Source organism: Oreochromis niloticus, linkage group LG2, assembly GCF_001858045.2.
Source record: "Oreochromis niloticus isolate F11D_XX linkage group LG2, O_niloticus_UMD_NMBU, whole genome shotgun sequence".
NCBI classification, from domain to species: Eukaryota; Metazoa; Chordata; class Actinopteri; order Cichliformes; family Cichlidae; genus Oreochromis; species Oreochromis niloticus.
Genome location: NC_031966.2, coordinates 14,764,050 through 14,787,754, shown reverse-complemented (window position 1 = coordinate 14,787,754; position 23,705 = coordinate 14,764,050). Strand labels below are relative to the sequence as shown.

The 23,705-nt window shown below is 38.6% G+C and overlaps 1 protein-coding gene across 2 annotated transcripts in view; it reads right to left on the bottom strand.

The window, feature by feature from the left end:
* The window catches only part of slit3 (slit homolog 3 (Drosophila)), a 229,056-nt gene that overhangs the window by 13,432 nt on the left and 191,919 nt on the right, over positions 1–23,705 (bottom strand). For both annotated transcript variants that reach the window (XM_005467284.4, XM_025910322.1), the window contains 13 exons: positions 21,346–21,414; positions 21,145–21,216; positions 19,639–19,710; positions 16,134–16,205; positions 15,956–16,038; positions 15,753–15,833; positions 14,657–14,781; positions 12,420–12,517; positions 6,837–6,976; positions 4,593–4,686; positions 3,831–3,968; positions 2,986–3,226; positions 744–874 (listed from right to left, as the gene is read on the bottom strand). In XM_005467284.4, coding sequence (XP_005467341.1) covers positions 744–874; positions 2,986–3,226; positions 3,831–3,968; positions 4,593–4,686; positions 6,837–6,976; positions 12,420–12,517; positions 14,657–14,781; positions 15,753–15,833; positions 15,956–16,038; positions 16,134–16,205; positions 19,639–19,710; positions 21,145–21,216; positions 21,346–21,414 — 1,416 coding nt within the window. The remainder of the gene's footprint in view (positions 1–743; positions 875–2,985; positions 3,227–3,830; positions 3,969–4,592; positions 4,687–6,836; positions 6,977–12,419; positions 12,518–14,656; positions 14,782–15,752; positions 15,834–15,955; positions 16,039–16,133; positions 16,206–19,638; positions 19,711–21,144; positions 21,217–21,345; positions 21,415–23,705) is intronic.

Genomic DNA, 23,705 nt, shown 5'->3' with positions numbered 1-23,705 from the left:
CCTCACAAAAGTGTTCTATTACTGCTAAAAAATGTTATCATGTTCTTTTCCTTGATTATCTTTGTTTTTTCTTATGGACATGACTGTCCTGTCAGTACTATAAGTGAAGTTTTCTAGAAACTATGACGCACTTGCTGTTTTTGTAAAAATATGTAGGCAGATTTGTGTGTGGATGACTAAACCACTAAAATCCATTTTCTTGGTGACCTTAGTTTTTAGCACGTATATGTGTATATATATGCATATTTTCTGTTATTGTAAGTTTTTTTAATCACTTTGAATCCCTGTGATGTTTATCAAGTGGCTGTAAACTCAAAAATACATGTCTATGTGAGTGAATGTTTTTGTAATCTTTAACCTACTGTTTACTCTTTGAACCTTAGTAATTGAATTTTGTTTTCTTCATGGTTCTCGGAGAAGGTATGCATCTATGTGCTTTTTATTTTTCAAAGTGTGCTTAAAGTAATTTGAATCTATGTATCAACACAATGCTTGTTTTAACTTTAATGGAATGTAAAAGCAAAATCATTTTAATTGATGTATTTCCATGTCGGAGTAAATTTAATAATAAGTCTGCTGACATTAGCGAGATAAAAGTGATAGAAGAGTGGATGGACCTTTATTCTCTCCTAGGTACTTAAGGCATGCTTAAACTTGACCTTCACAATGCGGCAAATGATTAAAACAAGTGAATGTGAATTCCAGGAATGTGAAGGACAGCTTTTCTGTTTTATGTGGCCTACCTGTACACAGTGGTTGGTGGGTAGTTGGCGATGTCGTAAATAAGACGTATGTGTCCCTGATAAAGCTCAATTGCCAGAGGATCATGGTCCTCCTTGTACAACAAAATACCGTTGTCTTTGTCTGTAGCCACCTGGAGAGACAAAAATGTTGGACACAAAAACAGCAAAAAAATTGTTTAAGATCATACTATAAGGTAATAATTTTGTCAAAGTAATGGAGCAATGCAGCAGTCAGAAATTATAGAATTTGATACACCGTCCACAATTTGTCACAAGTTGTTTTAATTTAATTCAGTTAATCATCTGCTTAAAAGTCATAGTGGCATATTAGAAGCAAATGGACCTGATTTGTTCATTTTTATTTAGATAAAAACAGGGTTTGTGTCCATATGGCGCTATTATATATGTGTGTATAACAACATATAGAACAGCATCATCATTATCATCATCATCAACTGCATCATGTGATCATTCATTACATCACTTGAGTAAAAGAACTTCAAGTTTGCTAAGCTAATCTTAGCTAACTCGCTAAATTAGCTAACTAGCTAAGATAACCTTAGCTAACTTGAACTTGTTTTACTCAAGTGATGTAAGTGATGTGGGAACTTTTTCTAGTAAAACAAGATTATGTCCCCTGTTCAACTACAAAGTAATTGCTGACTGCAATTACTCAAATGTGCACTATTTTTTATAAATTTGAAAAAATATGGATCAGCTTTTCTCACTTCACTCTTCCCTTTCTTACCCTCTAGTTTTGTTTGCACTGTAAAATCTTGACACCAGGGATGTCAGGGAAGTCATTTTCCATTGTGGGCCACATATAGCTCATTTTGATTTTAAGTGGGCAGGACAGGTGAAACTGCCCATTCTGTTTAACTACACATTTAGCTGAGATGTCTTAACACAAGAAAAAGACCTGCAATTTCAATAGTTTTTATTAGTTTTTCTAATGGAAGAGGTCTTTTTCAGCAAATAAAAAAAAAAAAGCTTTAACATGTATAAAAAATTAAAGTGCAAAATTTATACCCTCCTTAACTTTTTCCAAAATCATATAGTGGGCCGGATTGGAGTCTTAGCTAGGCCGATTCTGATCCCTGGGCCTTATGTTTGACACTCCTCATTTACACTGTACCCTTAGTTTTTTCCAGACCTCAGAAATGATCTACTCTGTGAAAAGCTAATACTTTGCTTCAGTTAAGATTGCTGATGCATATCTGACTCAATGGAAAGCAGGTTAAATGGGTGTCTGACTTAAGGTGGTTATTTTATACCATCAACTGTAACACATTTAAAAAGAAAGAAAATTCCACCACACTTGTCTCAGGAACACACTCGACATGTCACACTTGCTCGCGTGCTCTTTTAAGCGCTAACTAACTAGCAAGTGGAAATGGGGCCATGGGGCCAAGCACTTAACACTCTGGCGTCAATGGAGCATAGCCAAGTCAACACCTGCTAACAAGCTGCTGGAAAAAAGAGAAAGCGACACAGGCCAAAAAGAGAAAAGGGGGGAAGAGATGTAAAGTACAAAGAGTGAGAGAGCAAGTGAAGGGGAGGTGGGAGAAAAGAAGAAGATGCAGATAAGTGGATGAACAGAGAATTTGGATGCAGCCTTAAAGAAAAGAAAAAAGTAAAAAACAGAGAGGGAAAAAAGCATATAGTAATTTATGAAGTGCAGTGGCTCTTTCATTCTTTTATTTCTCTTTCTCTTACCACTGACTCAAGGCCTCTTGGTAGAGTTTTAACAGCCTTGGCACTGACATTGAAAAGTCCTGGCAAGAACGCAAAAGCACACGCACACACATGCACAAGCCCCCATGGTTCCAAACAGGTGGTAAATATCAATTAAACCACCGTCCTCGTCCTGTTTCTCTTTCTCTGCCTACTTTAATTCTCATTTCAATAAAAAAAAAAAATGTCTCCATTAGGACATGACTCTCAGGTGTCCAAAATGTATGGTCTGTGTGAATGTGTGTGTGTGTGCATGGGCACGGTGCTCAGTGTGCCATGGAAACAGAGGGTGGAGCAGATGTTTGCTTTGCTTCGTCTGCACTAACTCTATAAGCTTGATTAGAATGTCTCACAGCTCTATTTCAAGCAGCACGGAAATCTTTTACGAGGAGTGCTACAGAATATAGAGTTTGCCCTTTTGGGTTTGTTTCAAAATAAAACCTGATTGTTGGATTTGTAAACCTTGGAAAACAAAAATGAATGCACTGAGGTCAAAGGTTAACCCTACCTGTAACGAAATATGTGCAGTTGGGCGGAGTTTTGCAGCTGGCAGCTCCACATACCCATCGCGACCCAGGAAGTGAACAGTGGCCATTTTGTCACATTTGCTGCCATAGAAACCGGGCATGCAGCGGCAGATGGGCTCCCCAGCAACCACCAGGCACTGGGCGCCGTTTCGACAATCGGATTGGTCGCAGGGGCTGGTCTGCAGCAAGATCATTGGTGGTGGGTTCTCACAGAAGAGCCCGCTGAGGCAGAAGTAGATTAAACAGAAGATAACTTATTTATAGAGCATTAATTGGATGATTTGTTTATCTCTATTATGTGACAAAAGTTGTTTACTACTTGTTTTGTAATTTGTCTCTCTGAATTATACGAAGAGACTGCAGTGGCTAAAACAGAAAGCTAATAATCCTGAAATATTGAATCGGACACCTTTCCTCAGCATGACATTCCAAACAGATTCAGTATATTTTCTTGCTTTCACCTGGATCCTTCTGCATCTGTGAAACTGAACTTTTCCTTGAACGTTCCTATTTTTCCCATACAGTCATTTCCTAATGGCTCTGTCTTCCCTTCCTTTCCTTTTCCTCTGCATACCTATGACTTTCTCTCTGTTTTTTTTCCCCCTCAGTCCCTTGTGATGAATTTGTTTCTCTCTCGCCAACAGTCCCTGCTATAATTAACCACATGGTGCTGCATCTGCAGCACACACACACGCAAACACACAGATGCACGCAGTAGGTCGAAACAGTCAAGTCTCTGATTATGAAGTGCCATCTGTATCCCCTCCCAGTCTGGCCCGCCAGTCTTTCACTGTGTTTGTGTCTGATTTGTTTCCATGACTCTCACCTGAAACCCTCTTTACAGACGCAGGTATAGCCATTGACGGCGTCCACACACTCCGCTCCGTGCTGACACTTGTTCTCCAGACAGTCATTATAGTCCTGCTCGCAGTGCTGGCCCACGTAGCCTGGTAAACACTCACACCTTGAGTGACATGGAAATAAGGATAAAATTACACAGTGTGTGGGCAACAGACTTTTCCTCTTGCCTACAGGTGTTTTACTGCATGAAGAGGTGACATGTTTGGTTCATTTCTACAGCTCAGTCAGTAACAGAGCTCTACTTTTATACCACATTTCCCAATTTCGCATGGATAAGTGTGGGAAATGTTTGTGTAAAAATATTTTATAGTAGTTCCACATTCATAAAACATTTTCCACACAGTAATGAGGAACAAACAGAATCGGCATTAAGTGAACACTTTATAATGATCTTAACTTACTAATTAATTTAGATACTTATGAAATTATTATAGACCAGTGTGAAAGGATTCTGCAAGAAACATTAATTTAGGCTATTAAAAAACGAAACTTTTCAACATGGAAACCTTTAATCTGATAGCATAATAATTAATTATTTATAAAAGATTTACTATAGGTTTATACTGTATAAAAAGTCTAAACACACAAACTTTCAGTGTAATATAACATTATTTTCCCTAAAAATGCTCTCACTTGTATCATAAAAAGCTAGCTTTAACATGGTGAGCTCACTGTCACTTTCACACAGTGTTTTTCAATGATCCCTCCATATGTAACTGTTGCCCACCTGTAACCGCGGCCAACACGAAGGCACTTGGAGTCATGCTGACAGGGATCAAAACCAGGGAGACAAGGGTCAGTCACCTCGTCACACAGGTCACCTGATGAAAAAGAAAACACTTGCTGTCAGCAATTTAGAAAATGTGAGGCTTAATCATATTTTAGGCTTATGTTTTATGCCTGCTGCATCATCACTGAATGATCTGAATAAATATTTTCAGAATTTATGTGGGGGAAAAAGCTGTGAAGGTAAACAGAAAAATAACACTTCAGAAGAAAGATGGGAGGAGGGGGGCACACTAAACTTTTCACACGTACTCTCTGTAATCTTCAAATAGCAGTCGGGGGGGAAAAAAAGCATCTTGGTCAAGGCTTTAGATGTGCAGTGGATGTCCCAATGCACAAAGGGAATAGCGTTATCAGCATTTTCTCAGACCTGATGGAGAAGGGGGTTAATGCTCTCTGTAAAAGTGGAGGCAGTCTAAAGATGTACACACACATACACATGCTGAAAGGGTGAGAAGGGTTAACAGTGTGTTTAAAAGCAGTAGTTGAAGTTAGTGGCAGGAAGGAAGCAGGTATTGAGAAAGGTCAAGCACATTTCCATCATTCTCTGCCTGCTTTAATCTAATCCTGCTGCCTTCCCGCCCTGTCTGTCTCCAATACCCTCTTCTCAAATCACTTTTAGGCACAGGTTTTTTGAGCTACAGTACACCGCTATTTCTGAAATGATGTTGGAGTTGTAAAAAAAAAAAAAAAGCATGCTGTGAAAGTAAATTTTAATTATTCAGTCTTTGAGCTCCCTAAGCAGACTATTTCACACTTCAGGCACTTTGTTAAAGATGCCAAAATTAATTTATCAATGTGGAATTACCTGAGATACCTTAGAATAATTATCATATGCAGATGAAACTGTGCTACAGAAGAAGATGTTAGACATGATTTACCTGATTTAAAATTATTTTACACAATAATATGATCATATGAGAAATGTGGGGGAAAGCTTCTAATCAAAAGCAATTTTAACAGATATAAAGACACAAACTGTTGACACTGCATCTATGTAACTTAGATTATCTTCTGCCAAGGAGGGGAATGAAGTGAAGGTATGTGATCTTTGTGCTTTAGTGCTGCTTATTTCAGGAGGTGGAAAACTGAAACATATTCTATGGATTGGGGACATGCACAGGTCCAGAGCAACATATCTGAACAGACTGTCGAGAAATTTTTAAAATACTGATTATCTTATTGCCTTTTTTTTCTACACCAAATTATTTAATACTTTCTGGATTGCAGTTTCCTTTTTTTTATTTCACAAAGGATTAATTATATTTTTCTTGTGACCTCCTGACCTTTCCTCTGTCATCTGTCTAAAATGGCTAGTTTCTCATAATCAAAATGCTACTGTGACATTTAATTTGTTGAACACATTAAAGAAACCTTAAATCAGCTGTTTAAAAGGTCTTATGACATTAAATCTGGATTTTTCTCTCTGTGGTGCAAATATGACGTGACAGTCCTGGTTGCTGAGTTTGGAGAAAGCAGAGCGACTAGCAAAGTACTGTCCTCTTAATGTGACACCTGATGATTACGCTGCGGTTCACTGAGCTAAGTGGGGAGTTCGGTGCCAGAGGAACCAGCTGTGCGCATGAACGTGTGTGTGTGTGCAACAGCTGTATGTGGTAAGGTGGCTGGCAGTGTGCAAGGACTCTGAGAGCCAACAACGATAATGACATGGTGTATGCGCTGCTGAGTGTGTATTGACTGAGGTCCAGTGTTAAAGGGGGCCTCATGTTTGTGAGTGTGCATACGTATGTGTGTCTTAGAGGACAATGTCACACACAGAAAAACTTAAATTCAGAGTCAGCAGTTTAGCTTCAGCGTGCCGGACTCTGCCAGGGCAGCTCTCCCTCCTCTCAGCCTTTGACCTTTATCGGCAATTTCTTTACCCTTTCCGTTGCTCTGTTTATTTTTCCCTTTCCCTCTAGTACACAGTCAATCTTTGCCATTTCACTCTCATTCTCTTTCTGTCTCCCCCCTCTCTCTCTCTCACTCATGTGATTGCTCTTTAAGCCTCCTGCAGGAACAGTTTCAGGTCACTGCGGAGAGCCTGTCTATTACTAACTTACCATCCAGTAAACTGGAAAATATGATTTTGTATGTGTGGGACTTGGTGACCCTCCCAGCCTCTCAGGGGCAAAGACTGAGGGTACATTATTGAAAGTTTTTGTGTGCTTGTGTGGGTGTCTACCTGTGTAGTTTGGAGGACAGACGCAGGTGTAGTTGTTGATCCCATCGATGCAGGTGGAGTTGTTCTCACAGTCGTTGTCTTCGCAGTCATCTGGGTTTATCTCACAATGTTGGCCCTCAAAACCTGGCGGACACGCACAGCTACACACGCAAAAACACACAAAATGTGTGTTATTACCTAGCAACCGGGCAAGATCTGAGAACTCATCATCAGTTCCTCTTAAATTCTCCTATGAGAGAAGTTCAAAGAAGAACTATTGAATCTGTAGTTTGGTTTATATTCTTACATCCTTTTCATTTAGAGACTCCACTTCATGTCTCATTAAATTCCAACACGTTGCAGCTATTCCTGCAGCACACATACTTCCTGTTAATCTATTTTCTGCGATAAAGATTAGGGAGAATCAATCCTCCCTTTCAAACACAGCCTTTTGATTCATGTCATCTCTCTTTCCTGATGGGAGATGTTTTATTAATAAATATCAGTCAAAATTCCTCAGGCTTCTGCTGTCTATTACGGTTAAAGAAAAAAAAACTTTAAAACAAAACACCCACCTCGAGCTAAAAGGAAGAAAAAACAAAACAGAACCAAAAACGCTGAGATAAGCTTAGTTTGATGCCACTACGGTTGGACGCCGCCCACCTGGACCACTCAAAAGGAATTATCAAAGCCTCCTCCTCTCCTCCACGTCTTTCCCTCACCCTCCTCTTTTCTCGTCGGCCCTTGATCTCTTCCCCCTTTTTCACCCTTTGTATCTCAGTCAGGATAACTCCTTCAAACAGATCACAAACACGCACACTACCTTTAGGTGAAGATCACTCACCCACACACAAACATACTAAGTCTAATAAATCCAACCGCAGCTGCCTTTGACAACTTGCCCTCTCTCTCACGACTCTCTGTTCTTCTGTTCATCTCCTAGACATGATTGATTTAAATTACTTTTATTGGGAAAAACTGAATTTTACATTAAGTTCACACAATAAATGAAGCAAGGGGATAGCTGCTTGTCAGTGACAATTATCAACCCACACAAACCCATTAACTCTTATTTGTGGCACAATGCTTTGTCCTTCCCACTTTTTTGTACATACAAAATGTGTTTAGTTCTTTTTCACTGCTTTCATTTCGAAACAAGTGAAATGAAAGCTTTGGTACCTACAGTAAGGAGTTTTTTCTCATGTATCTCCACCTCCCTATCTGTTTTCCAGTTTAGAAAACCTGCACTTAAGCCTTCACTCAAAATGACATAAAAACAAATTTATATTCTAAGATATAACGAGCCTATTATTGCAAGTTGTTCGGGCTAAAATACTCAGAAAAATGTGGGATACTTAATCAGCAGAGACAAAGGGACCACTCCCAATCCAGATGACTTAATGAAGCAGAAGAAGAGAAAATAAAGGAAAAATAAAAGGAGTGATAAAGTAAAAAGAAAGGAAGAAGATATTAACTGTTCCCCATGAGAAAAAAAAAAGAAATAAAAATGCGAAAACCACTGACTGGGTCAAGGATCACCATTTCACCAATCAAATCCAAGTCCTGACATTTAAATTATATAGTTTGACAAATGGAGCTGTGCTAAGAACCAACGTTAATTGGACTTCCTGAATATGCCCAACTGATTATATACCATGTTAAAATGTCAAAGGGGCATGGTCTCCTTCCCTTACTGTCTTTCTTCCTTTATTTCTGTCTCTCTCAGAGGTCACGGGGCTCTACCTGTGTTTCTTTACCATTAAGGAATGATCTGAAAAGGGTAAAGAGACCCCTAATAACATTACCACACAAGCCTTTAAAGGCCAGAAGGATATCAGAGCTTTTCAAAGGGCAAAGGCCTTGTTACTGAGGTTGAGAAGGAGACAAATCTGGTAGAAAGATATATGACAATTGTTGCAATTACAGCCGCTGTTTGTCACAAGACTTGGACAAAGGCCGACGTTTTGGAGCGACACTGATTACCCGGGCAGGCACGGTCGAGGATTCTCACACACACACAGATTGCATTTGTTCTACCATGGGCGGTTATTAAGCAGGAAAATTGAATTTATATTCTAAAATATATCAAATCCAACTAGCAAGTCTCAAAGACTTCTTAAGTGAAATATAGTGTATTTGATGCGGTTTGATTCAATTTAATGGCGAAAGGGCCGTTTTGCTTAAAATGAACCACATTAAAAAGTCTTACCGCAAAGGGTCTGCTTTTAATTAGTCCCATTTCTAAACAATTGCTGGCCGTCTGATTACTTTTGGTCTGCGGCTTGTGCCATAATTTTCAGCGCAAAATAACTCTGGCCTTAGTTTTTTAGTCCAAATAGGATTAAGATTATAGGGGCGATGGAAGGCTTAAGGAAACACAGTTCTCAATGTTTTAGGTCATAGCAAAGAATTTATTAAGTATGTTTAAACAATTCTGCAATGTAACTTTCAATATTTCAAGTTGCGTGCAAAACTTCAGAAGTAAAACATCTGCTTTGAGTGTTATCCACCCATTAAATGAACATTATCCTCTGCAGTTAGATATGTCTAGCAGGTGCCCTCCTGTAGCCGTCTGTGGGTCAGAAGGTGCATTATCATTTATCTAATTATTGCTAAAGGTAGAGAGATTATATAGGGCATCTTTGGGTCAAGTAAAATGTCCACTGGAGTCTCTACCCTGGTAGGTTAGAAAGTACAGCTTTCTAACATGCAATACTTTTCAAATCACAACAACAGTCGCCTCGAGGCGCTTTATATTGGAAGGTAGACCTTACAATAATACATACAGAGAAAAAACCTAACAATCATATGACCCCCTATGAGCAAGCACTTTGGCGACAGTGGAAGGGAAAAACTCCTTTTTAACCCTTTAAGACCTACCATAGAACCAAGTTCGCCAGAGCTTATATTATATTTTTACATGCTGTAGTGCCATTTTTGGGAGCATTTCAAGTTGCTATACATCAATACAACCATTACAGCCCAAATTTTAATAATATGTATGCATTAAGTGCATAGTAATTACATAAATTGCAAAAAAGTGCAACAAACTACAAAAAAATTGAAAATCGTTTTTGTTTTTTTAACATATATTTCTAGTTAGAGAAATTTAAGAGGCTTATCCCTCAAAACTGTAAATACAAAAAAGTTGCACAAAATAGTTTCCCACCACAGGAAATTTATTTTGAGTGTCTTCATCGTTTTATTTTTGAAATGCACCAATTTTTATATACTGCAGGAAAAACGAAAATAAATATTATAATGCAAATTTGCAAAAAAGCAGCATATGCATCAAAATAAACTATTTCCAGCTGTGCAGTTTGAGTTCTAAGCATCCCAGAAATGACACAGAAAGTCATAAAGTCAAACATAACTTTTAAAAACACCAGTGTAGGCTCATAAGGCCCTGATGGTAAAAAACTACATTTCCGCGAAAATGACGTCACTTCCGGTTCCGGGCAGGTCATGGCGGACATGCGACAGTTTGCGCTGATGGACGTAGGAAGTGTTATGAACAGCTGATCGGACTGGCAAAGCGTGTTTCTGGAATATTATGTTTTTGTTGCTGCAAGTGCTTTTTATGCAGTTTTTGCAAACTGATATGTGGAAGGAAACTGTGACCTAGGACAAGCTGATGGCATAAGATGTAAGAGCAACTCCTCCGGTTTCATATGCAAAAAAAGTTAGCTTATGTGGTCGCAGTTCTACAGGGATTTTAAAGTAGTTGCGCAAAATGGAGCGTACCCGCTCTGACCGGTTTTAAAAGGTTAACAAGAAGAAACCTCTAGCAGAACCAGGCTCAGGGAGGGACGGCCATCTGCTACGACTGCTTGGGGTGAGAGAAGGAAGACAAGATAAAAGACATGCTGTGGAAGAGAGCCAGAGATACAGAGAGCCAGAGAGAAATCTTCATATGTAGAGATACTTTCTACATATGAAGATTTCTGCTGCTCTTTTAAAGTTGAAAAACTCCTCATATATGTTTTCCTAGCATAACAACAACAACTAAATGAGGTGATAACAGCCTGTTGAACATACTAGTTGGGGGAGATGTGATAGCATATTCAAAAAAACCCCCAAGAAGATCAGGTGAGAATAATGCCCTATATTATCAGAATCAAAAGCAGAATACTAATTAATCCCAGAGGAAATCATGTGGTCACATATAACACACAATGACAGCAACAGACACCCTGCTTTATGATCTGTTTCTCACTGCTGGAAGTACTCTGTTTGGTTTAGGCTTATGCTGCTTGAACTGAGGGTGCAGAAGGCAGCACAGCTAATACACATTTGCTTGCTGTGAATTCTCTGGACAGTTACCTGTGCTATTCTCCTATGCATGTAATCAGAAATTACACAGACTTTCTACTGGAAAGCTAGTGGGTTAAAAACCATTTGACATTACACATTCGCATTCTCGCCTAACCTGCACCTCAGCTGCACCGCATGTGCAAAAACAGGTTGCAATTCTAAATGTGTTGGGAAAAGTTGGGTAGGAAAGTGAATGGGTGATGCACAATGTTATTTTCCCTAAAGCACTGCTACTGAAAGGCTCTTGACCACTGGAGTTGCACTGCAGCTAGGACTCACACACTATGATTGTGTTGGGCAGCTCCTGAATCTGAATACGTGAAAGTGTATGAATGTAAAATAGGAAGGTTCTTGAAAATGAGGTAGCATGTTCAGCATGCTTTGACTAAGAGAAAACATGAATATAAGGATCAGATAAATAATGGATAACCTCCTTGAATTATCCATTCCTCCATTTTCTTAACTTTTCAGAAAATTTAGGGTCAGGGGGTCATGAGGTGAGAGACCAGTACACCTGGATAGAATCTAAAGTATCAAAGGTGTCGTCAGTGTCTTGGTCAAACATGAAAAAACACATTTTCAAAACCATCCCTGGTTTAACACCAAATTCTTCCATAGCCTTGATTTTTAGTGCAAAATGTGCCAGCTACACAAGGGTTTGAAAGTAAAACTAGAGCTGCACTGGTGTAGTCAAAGTACTAAAGCTGTCTTAATTAAATCTTACTTAAATGCAGGTAAACTCTGCATTTACAAATTTGCTAAACTCTGTGTAGTGATAGTTTAGCATAAAAGTGTAAAGTTAATGTTCCCTTCAGATGAGAATACAGGGCAAGATTCTTAAAACGCCTCCGCTAATAGAGGGAGGCAGCTGGGTAGAAAGGGCAATTAGATCTGACCCACAGCTTAAATGGATTTCAACTGACTCTTCATTGTTATATTCCTCTCAGTGCTACATGTGACATGTGATTCTGACTGATCTAGTGCAAAATGTGTATTCTCCTAGTGGTTCATTAGTGGTTGCTGGAGGTTGACGACAATCACAAGGTGAATTTGGTACTGCACCTCCTTACAATGACTTTGGTTGCGAGTAATTTACAGTGGCGGTATAAAAGATACCCCCTTGTCTGCAAGATCTGCAGGAGTTTTTTGCTAAGTGCCATCTTTGCAAGCAGTTCCATATAACGTCAGCCAGCAGACCTCAGAAACCAGTTGTAATTTTGAGACTAACAACTGGTACCACTGACAAAACTTCCATATAGCATAACAGTTAATAACAAACAACCATTGTACCTGAAGTGGTCTTCATGGCCAGGATGAATGTGGCAGGTTCCTCCATTAGAACAAGGAAAGCTAATGCAGGCATTGATTGGTATTTCACAGGCTTGACCCTAAAGGAGAGGAGACGACAAGGCATGGCAAAGCAGTTAATAACTGAATATTATGTCTTCTGTTACTACTGAAATAAGTGAAGCTGTCATCAAACTTCTTCACTAGTGACATACTTTTACTGTCCTGTACATTACAGTTAAGAGTTCTTAATTGTATTGAAATGTATTTAAATTGAACACACCTCTTGGGAAATGCAAAATTTGTGCAACTATATATACATATATATATATACATATATATATACATATATACATATATATATATATATATATATTATATCTAAATAGTTCCACTGATGTGCTGTTGTAGTTTTTCTTTTAGGGACAACAGATTTTTTTAAGGTGTAGTGAAAAAAACAGGCTGGAGAAATACCCAAAGAATTTTCAGCAACACAAATGTAGTGGGCATATTCATAAATACGCACACACATAAAATATAAATGCACATGTCTGCTTCTTTGATTCATTACTTTTCCTGGTAAGAAGTTTCATTCATCAGAGACCTATAAATGGCATGAACACATGTATCCATCAGCTTCCTTTCGCTGAGCATGCAGTCTTAACTTCACACCGACAAACCTTTGGCAGCCAATATACCCACTTCTTCTGATCAAAGCGCTTTATTTTTGTTTTTAATCTAAATCCATCTTTTTATTCCTTTTCTATGTTATTCTTTACTTTAGAGCTGCATGTTGTGTTCACAGCCTCCTTCATTCATTTCTCAACATATTTCTCACTGTTCCTTTCTACTATGTGTTCTCTCCATTTCTCCCACGACACCTTACCTACGACATTTCTTGTTCTTTTCTTTAACTTACACCTCTATCATCCCATCTTTTGTACTTAAATGTTGCTTATTCCTCATGTCTTCCCTCTGACTTTCTATTCTCTTATTCTCAGTCCTTATGTTCCTAGTTGCTTCTTTGATTTCTCACACATTTTAATTAATGTTGTCCCAGTGGATGCCAGTAAGAAAAACATACACATAGACATGTACATAAACAGACACAAACATACACAGACATGCACACTCCAGCAGTCCTTCCCAGTCTGTGACCTTGGCAAGTGATGTGTTAATTAAAAGCAAGACCAAGGCTTTCTCCTGTAAAAGCCCAAAGGTTATGCAGCATGTGTTCTAGTAAAACCTAAAGTCCTTGCACAGATACTCACGTGCACATATAAATGCAAACAAGCACAAACAGACATGCACACAGTATATTCTTTAGAAGCTCAAGCATCTCTAAATACAGATACGCAAATAAAGGGTATGCCGATGAGTACAATGAGTACAGTTTCAGTCACCATTAGTTCTACTTTGGATCCTCCGTTCATGCTACAGGATGAAAACAACCCCCACCTTTAAAATCAGTGTCATAAACAACTATTTATGATTTTCTTTTTTGCAATGTACAGTAAGACACCACTGATATGCTCGCCTATGCAAACTGCACTGAGTAGAAGATGTGCATGTCTTTTCTAATGCAAGCTATGAATATTGACAGCTATAACACCCTTTATCTTTTGATCATTCAGTACCTACAGTGCAGTCAGCTTCAGTCCTCATTTCTCTATTGATGGACAAGTAGATACATTATGCATACAAGGCCAGAGCTAAGCCTGATAATACTGCTAATGCCACGGGATTATGCAGCCTGGCTAGCCATCTAGGACACCTTTCAAAAAAGCAACTATTTCTAGCAAAAGTAAAATTTTTGCTGTGTGATGCACTCTATAATTCAGAAGAGTTGAAATAAAAAGGAACCACTAAATAGTACGCAGTTACAAGGTTGGAGGCGCTGGGAATCAGGATAACACGGCACCAGTGAGGTTCAAGGACTGATTTCGACTGCCTCCATACCAACGGAAATATATTTTCACTTTTGATAAATCACTTTGTAAATGCTTCCAAAAACACCAACAAGTATGGCAAGCCTGATAACAACCAACCATTATGACTGCAATAAATCAATATAACATTTTTATGAGACCATGATGGAGTGCAAGTTTAATCAAACTTTACATTAAAGTACACACCGACTTAAAAAGGAAAATGTATATTCTAGTGGCTTTATTATAGTTTCTGATGTGGGCCAAGAAAAAAAAGTTCCAAAAGCCAAACATATTATCTCTGACAGCCACCTTGAATCCATATGGACAGGTGCAGTGGTAGGATCCTGCAGCACTGGAGACACAGGTGCCATTATTTTGGCAGGGAGCTGAAAGGCAGGGGGCGCACTTTGACATTAGGTTGATATCCACTGGACCTACAAATGATAACAGAAGCAGGAGAAAGCAGAAAGAAGGAAAAGTGTCAGAGATGTGTACATATATTTAGACACACTGTGCTAAAAGGCACGGGTTCTTTTTAAAGGATGGTGCACTGACAAAAGGCCTTGTGGTTTAAGAAACAAGATTAAGTGTGATCGCTCTCAAACTCATGTAGAGGCAAGAAGTAGAGTAAGAGGAGATCAGATTTAGTTTATGACATGATGTAAAAAGATATATAAAGATACAGCACTAGGTTTGCTCAGGGAGTCCCAGCCCACTTTATAAACTCACAAACATAGTAAACAATGGTCATGTAATGCAGCTTCATTCTTTTTAGCAGATTACACTTTTCATGATATTTCTTTTATCTATGTAAGAAGTCTGCCTCTCAGTTCTTTTCCCCTCTGGTCTGATAGCAGAGAAGCCCTTGATGAGGTGATGTTAGAGGTCTGCTGATTCTATATGAATTTACAGAATCCAACCAAGAGGTAGAGGGGATTTATTTTATACATTTATATCTATGGTCAATCCTCTAATATAGCATGATGTATTACCAGCTAAGCTGATCCAACAAGCTAAAGGCTTGAGTGTCTGGCAACTCAAAATGGATCAGTCAGACTAACAGAAGAAAAAACAGCCTCAGCAGCCTAAACAAATAATCTGCATTTCATATAAGCTTGTCAATTTTTGACCATGAGCTGCCATTCTCATCTAAAACCGTGAAACTCAATCTAAGGCAAGGCTAAAGTCATAACGTTTTCTCCCAAATGGCCTAAAACTAAAACTCACAGAAGTGGGAAGAAAGTAAACTGCAAACAAAAGCTACAATGAAATAAATACACTTCAGTCTGTAAATATTCAGACTCACAGCCCAATCTAGTCTAGATCCAGGGATTACATGAGTGGTAAAACAGACCAAAACAGTAAAATATATTGCACTGAGTACTATGAAAATATGTGTACTTACCTTTGCACTGAAATCTGTTTAATGGTGTGGTGAGCAGCAGTCTGTCAGCCATGTCAGGAGGTCCAGTACAGCGAGCAATGCCTTAAAATACCAATTTATCAGTCAAAAGATATTCAGTATTTTTTCTTATATGCAGCATTAGATGTTGGTGAACACAGGTTTTTGGTTGAACAAATACAAGCATACTGACTGTGATTTCTTACCAGGCTCTTTAAAGCCAGCCTTGACCCACTGAGAGAGCCAGCGCAGATCACAGTTACAGTACAATGGGTTGGCACCAAGAGCCCTAAACAAAGTTAAAAGCATAAACCAATACACATTTACTCTGTGGATACACATATGTAGAAGTGCAGATGCAGTACGGACCAAAGCTGTACTTACAGGTGGGAAAGAGAGCTGAGGTGGTTGAAAGCTCCCTCTGGAATAGTTGAAAGGTCATTACCATGAAGAGTCCTGGAGGAGAGAAATAGAGAGCAAAACAAGAGCATATAAATATTAATCATACCGGCGACCTTGTTACGCATTTAAAAAGGAACATTTTGACCCACTGTTAATGTTATTCTGTAGTTAATTAATTTAATTAGGTACTCTGTGTTTCTTTATAATCATTCTTTTGTAGCAAGGGAGAAAAAGTGAAAGCTTTTGACCTCAGTCCAAGATGCTGTTACAGAGTACTGTTACGTCCTTATCCACTTGCACCACAACATGGCCAATTTTGTGAGTACTACTTCAGTAAATGCTTTTTTTTTTAGTTGGTCTCCCTTCATATGGTACAATTTCAAGAGGTCATACACAGTAGAGAGCCTTTATGAGACGTGGTGATCTAACTCTGTAGATGACCTCAGGACCTTTGCTAGGGTCTCTGATATTTTCCTATTTTGGTGCCTTGAGACAAAAGGACGTTGACATTCCACTGACCCTCACTGTGAAAGGTAGGGTAGGGTACAGTGAAGTCTGTGGGATAAATAACATCTAAACATATGCATTACTTATGACTCTCTTGATTAAATATTTCTGCATAGAGTTCCAACTAGATATAATAATTGGCTCACTGTACAATTTGTTAGGTACAACAACTACCTGTTAAATCACATATCTAGCATCAAACATGAGCCAATAACATGGCAGCAAGTCAGTGCATTTAGGCTTGCTGACATAGTCAAGGAAACCCGCCGACAATCAATCCAAGTATTAGAATTAGAAGATTTGTGGAGCCAGGGATCAACCCACTGACCTTTTGACTAGTAGATAAACTAGTGGGGTGTAATAGTGGAGGTTAATTTCTTGGCACACTTTGCTCCTCTTACTAATTGAGCAAAACCCAAACAAGGTGTACCGAACACAGTGCCCACTGAGTGTACATACACTATACACAGATATTAGTTTTAACATTGTGATTTAATAATTAGATTTGTATCTTAAAGGTGTAGCTAAGGCTTAACCATAGCTGGCAATGGGATACTGACCACTGTTAAAAAGGATTATATCCAAGGAAAAGCTATTGCATCACATCCATCATATCAGAGCTAAATGAAAGTGACTGCCCAGTTGCCTAATACTCAATTTGGAGCAAGCTAATACACCAGTCTAACCCTTATAGCTGCATGCTAAATTATTCAAATTTATTTGTGGTTCCTCAGTAGCAGACACACCATAATACCCTTCTATAATGGAAAATAAATAAAATATTTATGAAAGAATAACACAAAATAAACAGAAAGCCTTTTTTCATTGTTGTGCAATAAAGCTTGTTTGGGTCTCTGAATGGAATATAAACTGTCTCATACGGTCATCTCGCAGACGGTGGTGCGCGAGCGATCATGTGTGTCACAGCAGAAAACTGCAGGCCGAGAAGCGTATTAGTGTCGATGTGCGCATTTTTGTTATGTACCACTGGGTTTGCATGTATGTGTTCGTGTCTGTAGATGTGTGTCTGAAACTTTTTGTCTCTAAGGGCTTAGAGACTTGAGAGTGTGTGTGTGTGTGTCCTTTGTGTGTCTATCCATTGGAGTGTGCTGCCTGCTGGATAGAAGTTCACATTCCATTAGAGTGAAGGGCTGTAGCAGGGGACAGCTATCAAACCACCAGTATTGGAAATACTGTGCATGTGTGTGTATGTGTACTAGATTTTTCTGTGTGTGTGTGTTTGATCGCTGCTTAATGCCTTTAAATGTTTATGTGCATCTCTGTGTGCGTTTGTGTAGCAATGTATGGTGGTCTAACAGCCCCCGTCTATGACTAGCCCAAGGGGGGTTGTGGGTAATGAGGAAGTGACAGTGATGACTGCCTGGCAACCAGTTGCTATGCGGGGGCAGAGAGGGATCAGTCCCGACGGTAACATCAACTAAAATGAAAGCAAGAAAGCAAAAAAAAAAGAAGAAGAAAAAAAGCGGTCACTAACTTCTGGAAGGTGAAAGCATCATAAGAGATACAGCCAGTACAAAGAGAAATGACCTGAAAACAAATCTGACTTCTCTGAGAGTGAAACTCTGACTTTTTCTTGCTCGCAATAATCACAACTGAAAGCTAACTAATATGAAATTGAAAGTATATTTTGAGCCAGGAGTTGTACCAAGATTAAGAGCCTCAACACTGCCATTGTTTAAATATTTTAGATTATGAAACAAAAAACATTTTACCACTCTAACCACAGCAAGACCACTTAGGCTGTGCAGAAATTCAAAGTTATTCAGCAAAGCAAAAGAGAAAAGCAGCCTTGGTTGAGGCCAGTGTAGTTTTTCATCGACAAAAGCTTAAAACCTTCCATTTTTTAGCCACCTCTCTCTGCTTTTTTGTAGCTTTTTTCTCCTGCAGAATTCAGATGTGGTAATGAGACTATGCTGGAAAGACTATTGGAAAGACTGCTATTGTCTTGGCTTTCTGACATCACACTTGTTGATTAGAAATGGAAAAAAATACCATTAATCACTATCATATTGTCAGAAGTTGTAATTTGAGTAAACTGACCCTTTAAATGGCGATAAAAAATGACCTTTACATAAACATTCTGAGATTTTTTTCATTTACAGCTTTAACTTCAGACCTCATTATAGTGAACGGGTGTTTTCAAGGAGCCGTGACATAACTACTGCATGCACTGCAAGTTAAACAAAGCTTTCGAGGATAACCAGCTTCAACCTTCAGTGATTCTTATAGGCTTTATTCAGAGAATAGGGCTTAACATTATCTCTGATGAAAGCTTAAAATATTCACCAGTGTCACTCTTACTTAATAAACCTTGGTATCACAGCAAAACTGACACTAATAAATTGTGATTTATGATACTCAAGCAACCCCACACTTAAGGATCAATACGATTTGCTGTTATACAAGTACGTTATGTAGATGTTTACACTTGTGTGCACCGCATACACAGATTGGATAGTATATTCATATTTTTGTGTGTGTGCAGCTCGTTCCTTATGTGTGAGGCAAGCTGGTCAGACAGCAATAGTCACATGCACACTGTGTGTAGGCACGCATGTGGGTTTGTGAGACAGAGGGTGGACAGCCAAATGGATGACTGAGAGAAACAGAGGCTGAAGGTCGATTCATCAAACACAACATTGGGCGGAGGGAGAGAAAAGGAGGAGAGGATAGATAGAGGAGAGCAAGAGGGAGAAGCGCATGGCGAGAGGCAAAGAATTCAGATAGAAAGGGAGTATTAAAGAAATGGGAGACTGTGACTTTTATCTTATTTTAGTACCCTGAAACAACAGATGATTGGGTGGACTGTGACTCATTTTGCAAGTGGGTCTTAATATGGCACTCAGCCTGAAATCAGGGGAGTGATTAAACTTTGATTTAACTCTGTAATATAACAGGCAAAGGGGAGTGTTGAATATTGAATCCACTGCGGCACTTAAAGATGAAGCTTGCTACTCACAGCAGGCGAAGGGACTTGAGCCCATCGAAAGCATGGACAGGGATGCAGCGAATCTGGTTATAACTGAGAATTCTGTAAGACAAAGGACACAAACAAGGTCACAAGTTTTAGCTCTACATCAGGAGGCTTTTTGTTTTTTTTGTTTTTTTTTCAAAATACCAAAAAAATATTCAAGAGATGACACAGTAGGTTTTTTTTATAAAAACTTGGTACAGAACCTTTTGCCACTGAAGGCTAGACAATGAAAATTAACACCAGGGGCACATTTTAAATACATTAGAAAAAAATAGTTAAAGATAAAAACACCTGCCAGAGGCAAAGGTCAAAGGAAAGTCTGGAAAGTCAAACCCCCACACCACAGTTAAATGTTATTTCTTTTAAAACTGCTAATGAATAATTTGAGTTTGGCACCAAACGACAGATAATGAAGTGTCCCTTAAGGATGCTATTATTATTTGAACACAATTTTTCATGGTGGCTAATAATGATCCTAATGTAATAAACAGACACTATCTGAGATGTATATTCACAAAAATAGTAGCCAAGGTAGTAGCCAAGATTATTCCGCAGCATAATGCTCAATGAAGCAATGCCTAATGATAATTACTGACTGTCAAGAAGCTTAATCCTCATCTTCTCTGTTTCACCAGTGGCCTGGACCCTTTGAGAAAAAGATTCCAACAGCCAAGAATAATGAATCCTGGAAAATCTGATGTGGAAAGTGAAACACGCCTCTCTGCCTCTACCTTCAAATCTTCCCTAGGTGTGATTGAGCAGGGAACTGTGCACAGGATTTGTATCTGGTGCTATCTAGGCGCAGAGAGTAGAAATCTGTAGTTGCAGGAGGTAGCTTGGAGGCGTGAATCAGCGTGACTTTATGAAATATGAAACAGGGCGTTGCTGGAAAAAAAGTAAGTTGATATAAAGCCATTGTGTTTATAGATTGTTAGCTTAAATAGAAAGGCAAAACTAAAGTTAATTCCATAAATTAAGAGAATAATTTATGTAACTTTATAAAAATTCCTGCAGAGATTAAAAAAAAAAAGAAAAAAAGAGGGAGATGGGATAAAAGCAGGAAGAGGAGCCAACATTTCAACAGGAGATTAAGTGGAGACAGAAAGGAAAATATTTTAAATATGAAAAATGCATTGGGGAAAAAAAGAACATATGTGTATGTTAGAACAAAAATAAAGGAAAAAGAAGATAGAAGAGGAGGCTGAGATGAGTGGGTGGGGGTTGGGGGGTGGATGAAGAAGCTATAAACCTGAAACGAGAGACTGGAAAATGAAAACAAGGAAGAAGATAAATTAGGAGGAAGACAAAAGTATGGAAAGAAAAAAAGAAGCAGTAAAATATAAAGAAAAAAAATGGACAGTAGAAAATGTTAGTTTAACTCATCTTTGAAAACCTTATACATGTGCATGTACACGTACATGTACAGTATTAAGCCATGGGTGAATATAGGTTTATGCATCAATAGGTACATATGTTGCCATGGTAACTTACAGTGTGGCTAGTTGAGTCATGTTGTTAAAGGTGTATGGGGCCAAAGCACTGATGCTGTTGTTGCTCAGGTCCCTGTGTAGACAGAAACTTACATGAGGGACCCATACAAACACATACTGCATGCATCCATATTGGTTTCATAAACTGGAAAATTATTCGGCATATGTGCATTCTGTTCAAGGTTATGTGAGAGGTACATACACCAGCGACAGCTGTTTCAGGTTTGCCAGCTCCTTGGGCACAGATGTCAGCATATTACCCTCCAAGTAACTGCAAGAAAAAAATGCATACTTAATATAGTATTTATTACATACACAAATATAGCCATGTGGAGGGGTGAATTGATGCCAAGGGAGCAAGTAAAAGTTTTGGATTAGTAACTTGTCTCATCAACAGTGTGGAATGATATAGAAAACAGACAAGAAGAGGAGGGTATAAGTTTGTGCTGTTGGTAAGAAGAGTGAATGAATGACATGTAGTGCATAACAACCAGCATAACAGGAATGGAGCTTCTTTCATCCACTAGCATTGACCATGAAGAAAACAAAAGAACTTATTTAAAACTGGCCATCTCCCATTCATCTCTCATTGGGTTATTTGGTGACTGGCTGTAGGTGTGAATGTGAGTATGAATGGTTGTCTGTCTTTGTCAAACTCCCCGTGACCCTGAATTGAACAAGCAATTAAGGAAATGGATGGATGGACATCACACGTTCAAGGTTGTGCAGCTCTGGGCCACTCCACAGACATTCCTTTCAGATCATTTGCACGTGTATGTTTGCGATTTCCCTATGGACCACAAGCTTCCACAGACAGCAGACATTAGCATCTGTGTCAAACCGACCTAATCTTTATGTAGACTCAGAGACAAAATAGAGTTTTCAATGGAAGGATCTGCAACATCCCAGCCAGAAGTTACCGCATCAGGTTGAGAGCTTGACGGTTTGTGTGTGTGTGTGTGTTTGTGATCTGTTTTTGTTTTGTCTTTTGTCTCCCGGGGCTAGTCTGTCAAGAGGTGTACTGTAATGTCCTGAGGTGTTATTAGAGAGAGAACATTAGCCAACATGTGCTGGTACGTAGCAAATAAAAAAGGCAATTTTTGGCTACACTAACAAATTCTTTATTCAATAGCATCCCTGTTCATTAGAACACCTTCATGTGTACTTCTCTTTCCTGGAGGAGGACACAAATGCAGGTGATCAGAAGGGGAATTCCAGATTAAAAGGCACCAGCCACTCTAGAAGGGGTGCAGTGCTTACCAGGGGTAGTGCATTGAACGGGGAGATGGCCAAATTTAAATTACTGTGAGACTGTTATAATGTTGGGTTGCTGAGCTTTATAATTGCATCTTAATGATGTCGGTGTTTTTACTATGCTCATATAACATAATGTAACAGTGTTTTCCCCTTTTTCTTCCCTTTAAACAAAGTTCTGTGTTAGACATACACAGAATTTTCACATTCTGGTGTTTCTTTCTTGCTTTCTAATATTGTGAGAAACAAAATAAAGGTATACACACAAGCATACACATATTTTATGATGCATTGGTCTCTGTTTGTCTCTCTCAGGTCATAAGTAGGTCATGTGGACAGTATGATGGAGTGTCTTCTTCAGCCTGATCAATACCTAATCACTGCTATTGACCCTGTGGAGCAGGCCTATTTCACAGCTAGAGGGGTTCCTCTGTGTTTGTGTATGTGCATGTGGTTGTGCATGAGCATGTACGTGTGTGCAATAATTCACCATTACTTTGTTCCTACTTCTTTTTAAATTTCCTAATCGTGATTAACATTAAGCCTTGTTTTATCTTCGATCATTAAGAATGTCTCTTTATTACAAGGATTCCTGATAGCTTGAAATGAATGAAAGATATAGAGCAATTCTCTTGAAGCACCAATTTAATCATAAAGCGAACAAACAATTATTCATATTTTTTGCATTATTTCTAAAAAAAGATTTCTTTTTTTTCTTTAAAAAGGACGTTTTATTGAGGTTAATGACTCTGATTACACCTAATTATTATAGGAAACAGCATGAAAAACTGTCACTGCTCTGGCGAGATTTTATATGTGAGAAAAATGTGTATTGAAGCAATTGACATTGTAGCATTAAAACTAGTTATAACGCAATTTTTAAGATGGTATCAGGAAAATAACACAAGGACACTCATGATAATACCTCTCAACTATATAAGTTCTTACTGTGTATTGGTAGTTAGATTTAATAACTGGGTTGCTTTATAGATTTGTGACATCAGCATGTAATTATATACAAGCACAAGTACCTCTACCTAAAATCTTAAAGACATAAAAAGAAAGAAAGCAGGAGCATGTGCGTAATTCACTAATTGGTATGCTTGTTTCTGAAGCAGCAGAGCAAACTGCAGCATCACTAATGCACTGCAGCAAAGTGGGACTATGTGTGTTTATGGAACTTTTGCATGCTATTTGAAGGCATATAGTTTTTTCTGTGACTGTATATGCATGCTATAATTGATGTCTGTGTCTGAATGTTTGAGTATGCACATTTATGTAGTGAAGCTTGTGTATGCATGTGTGTGT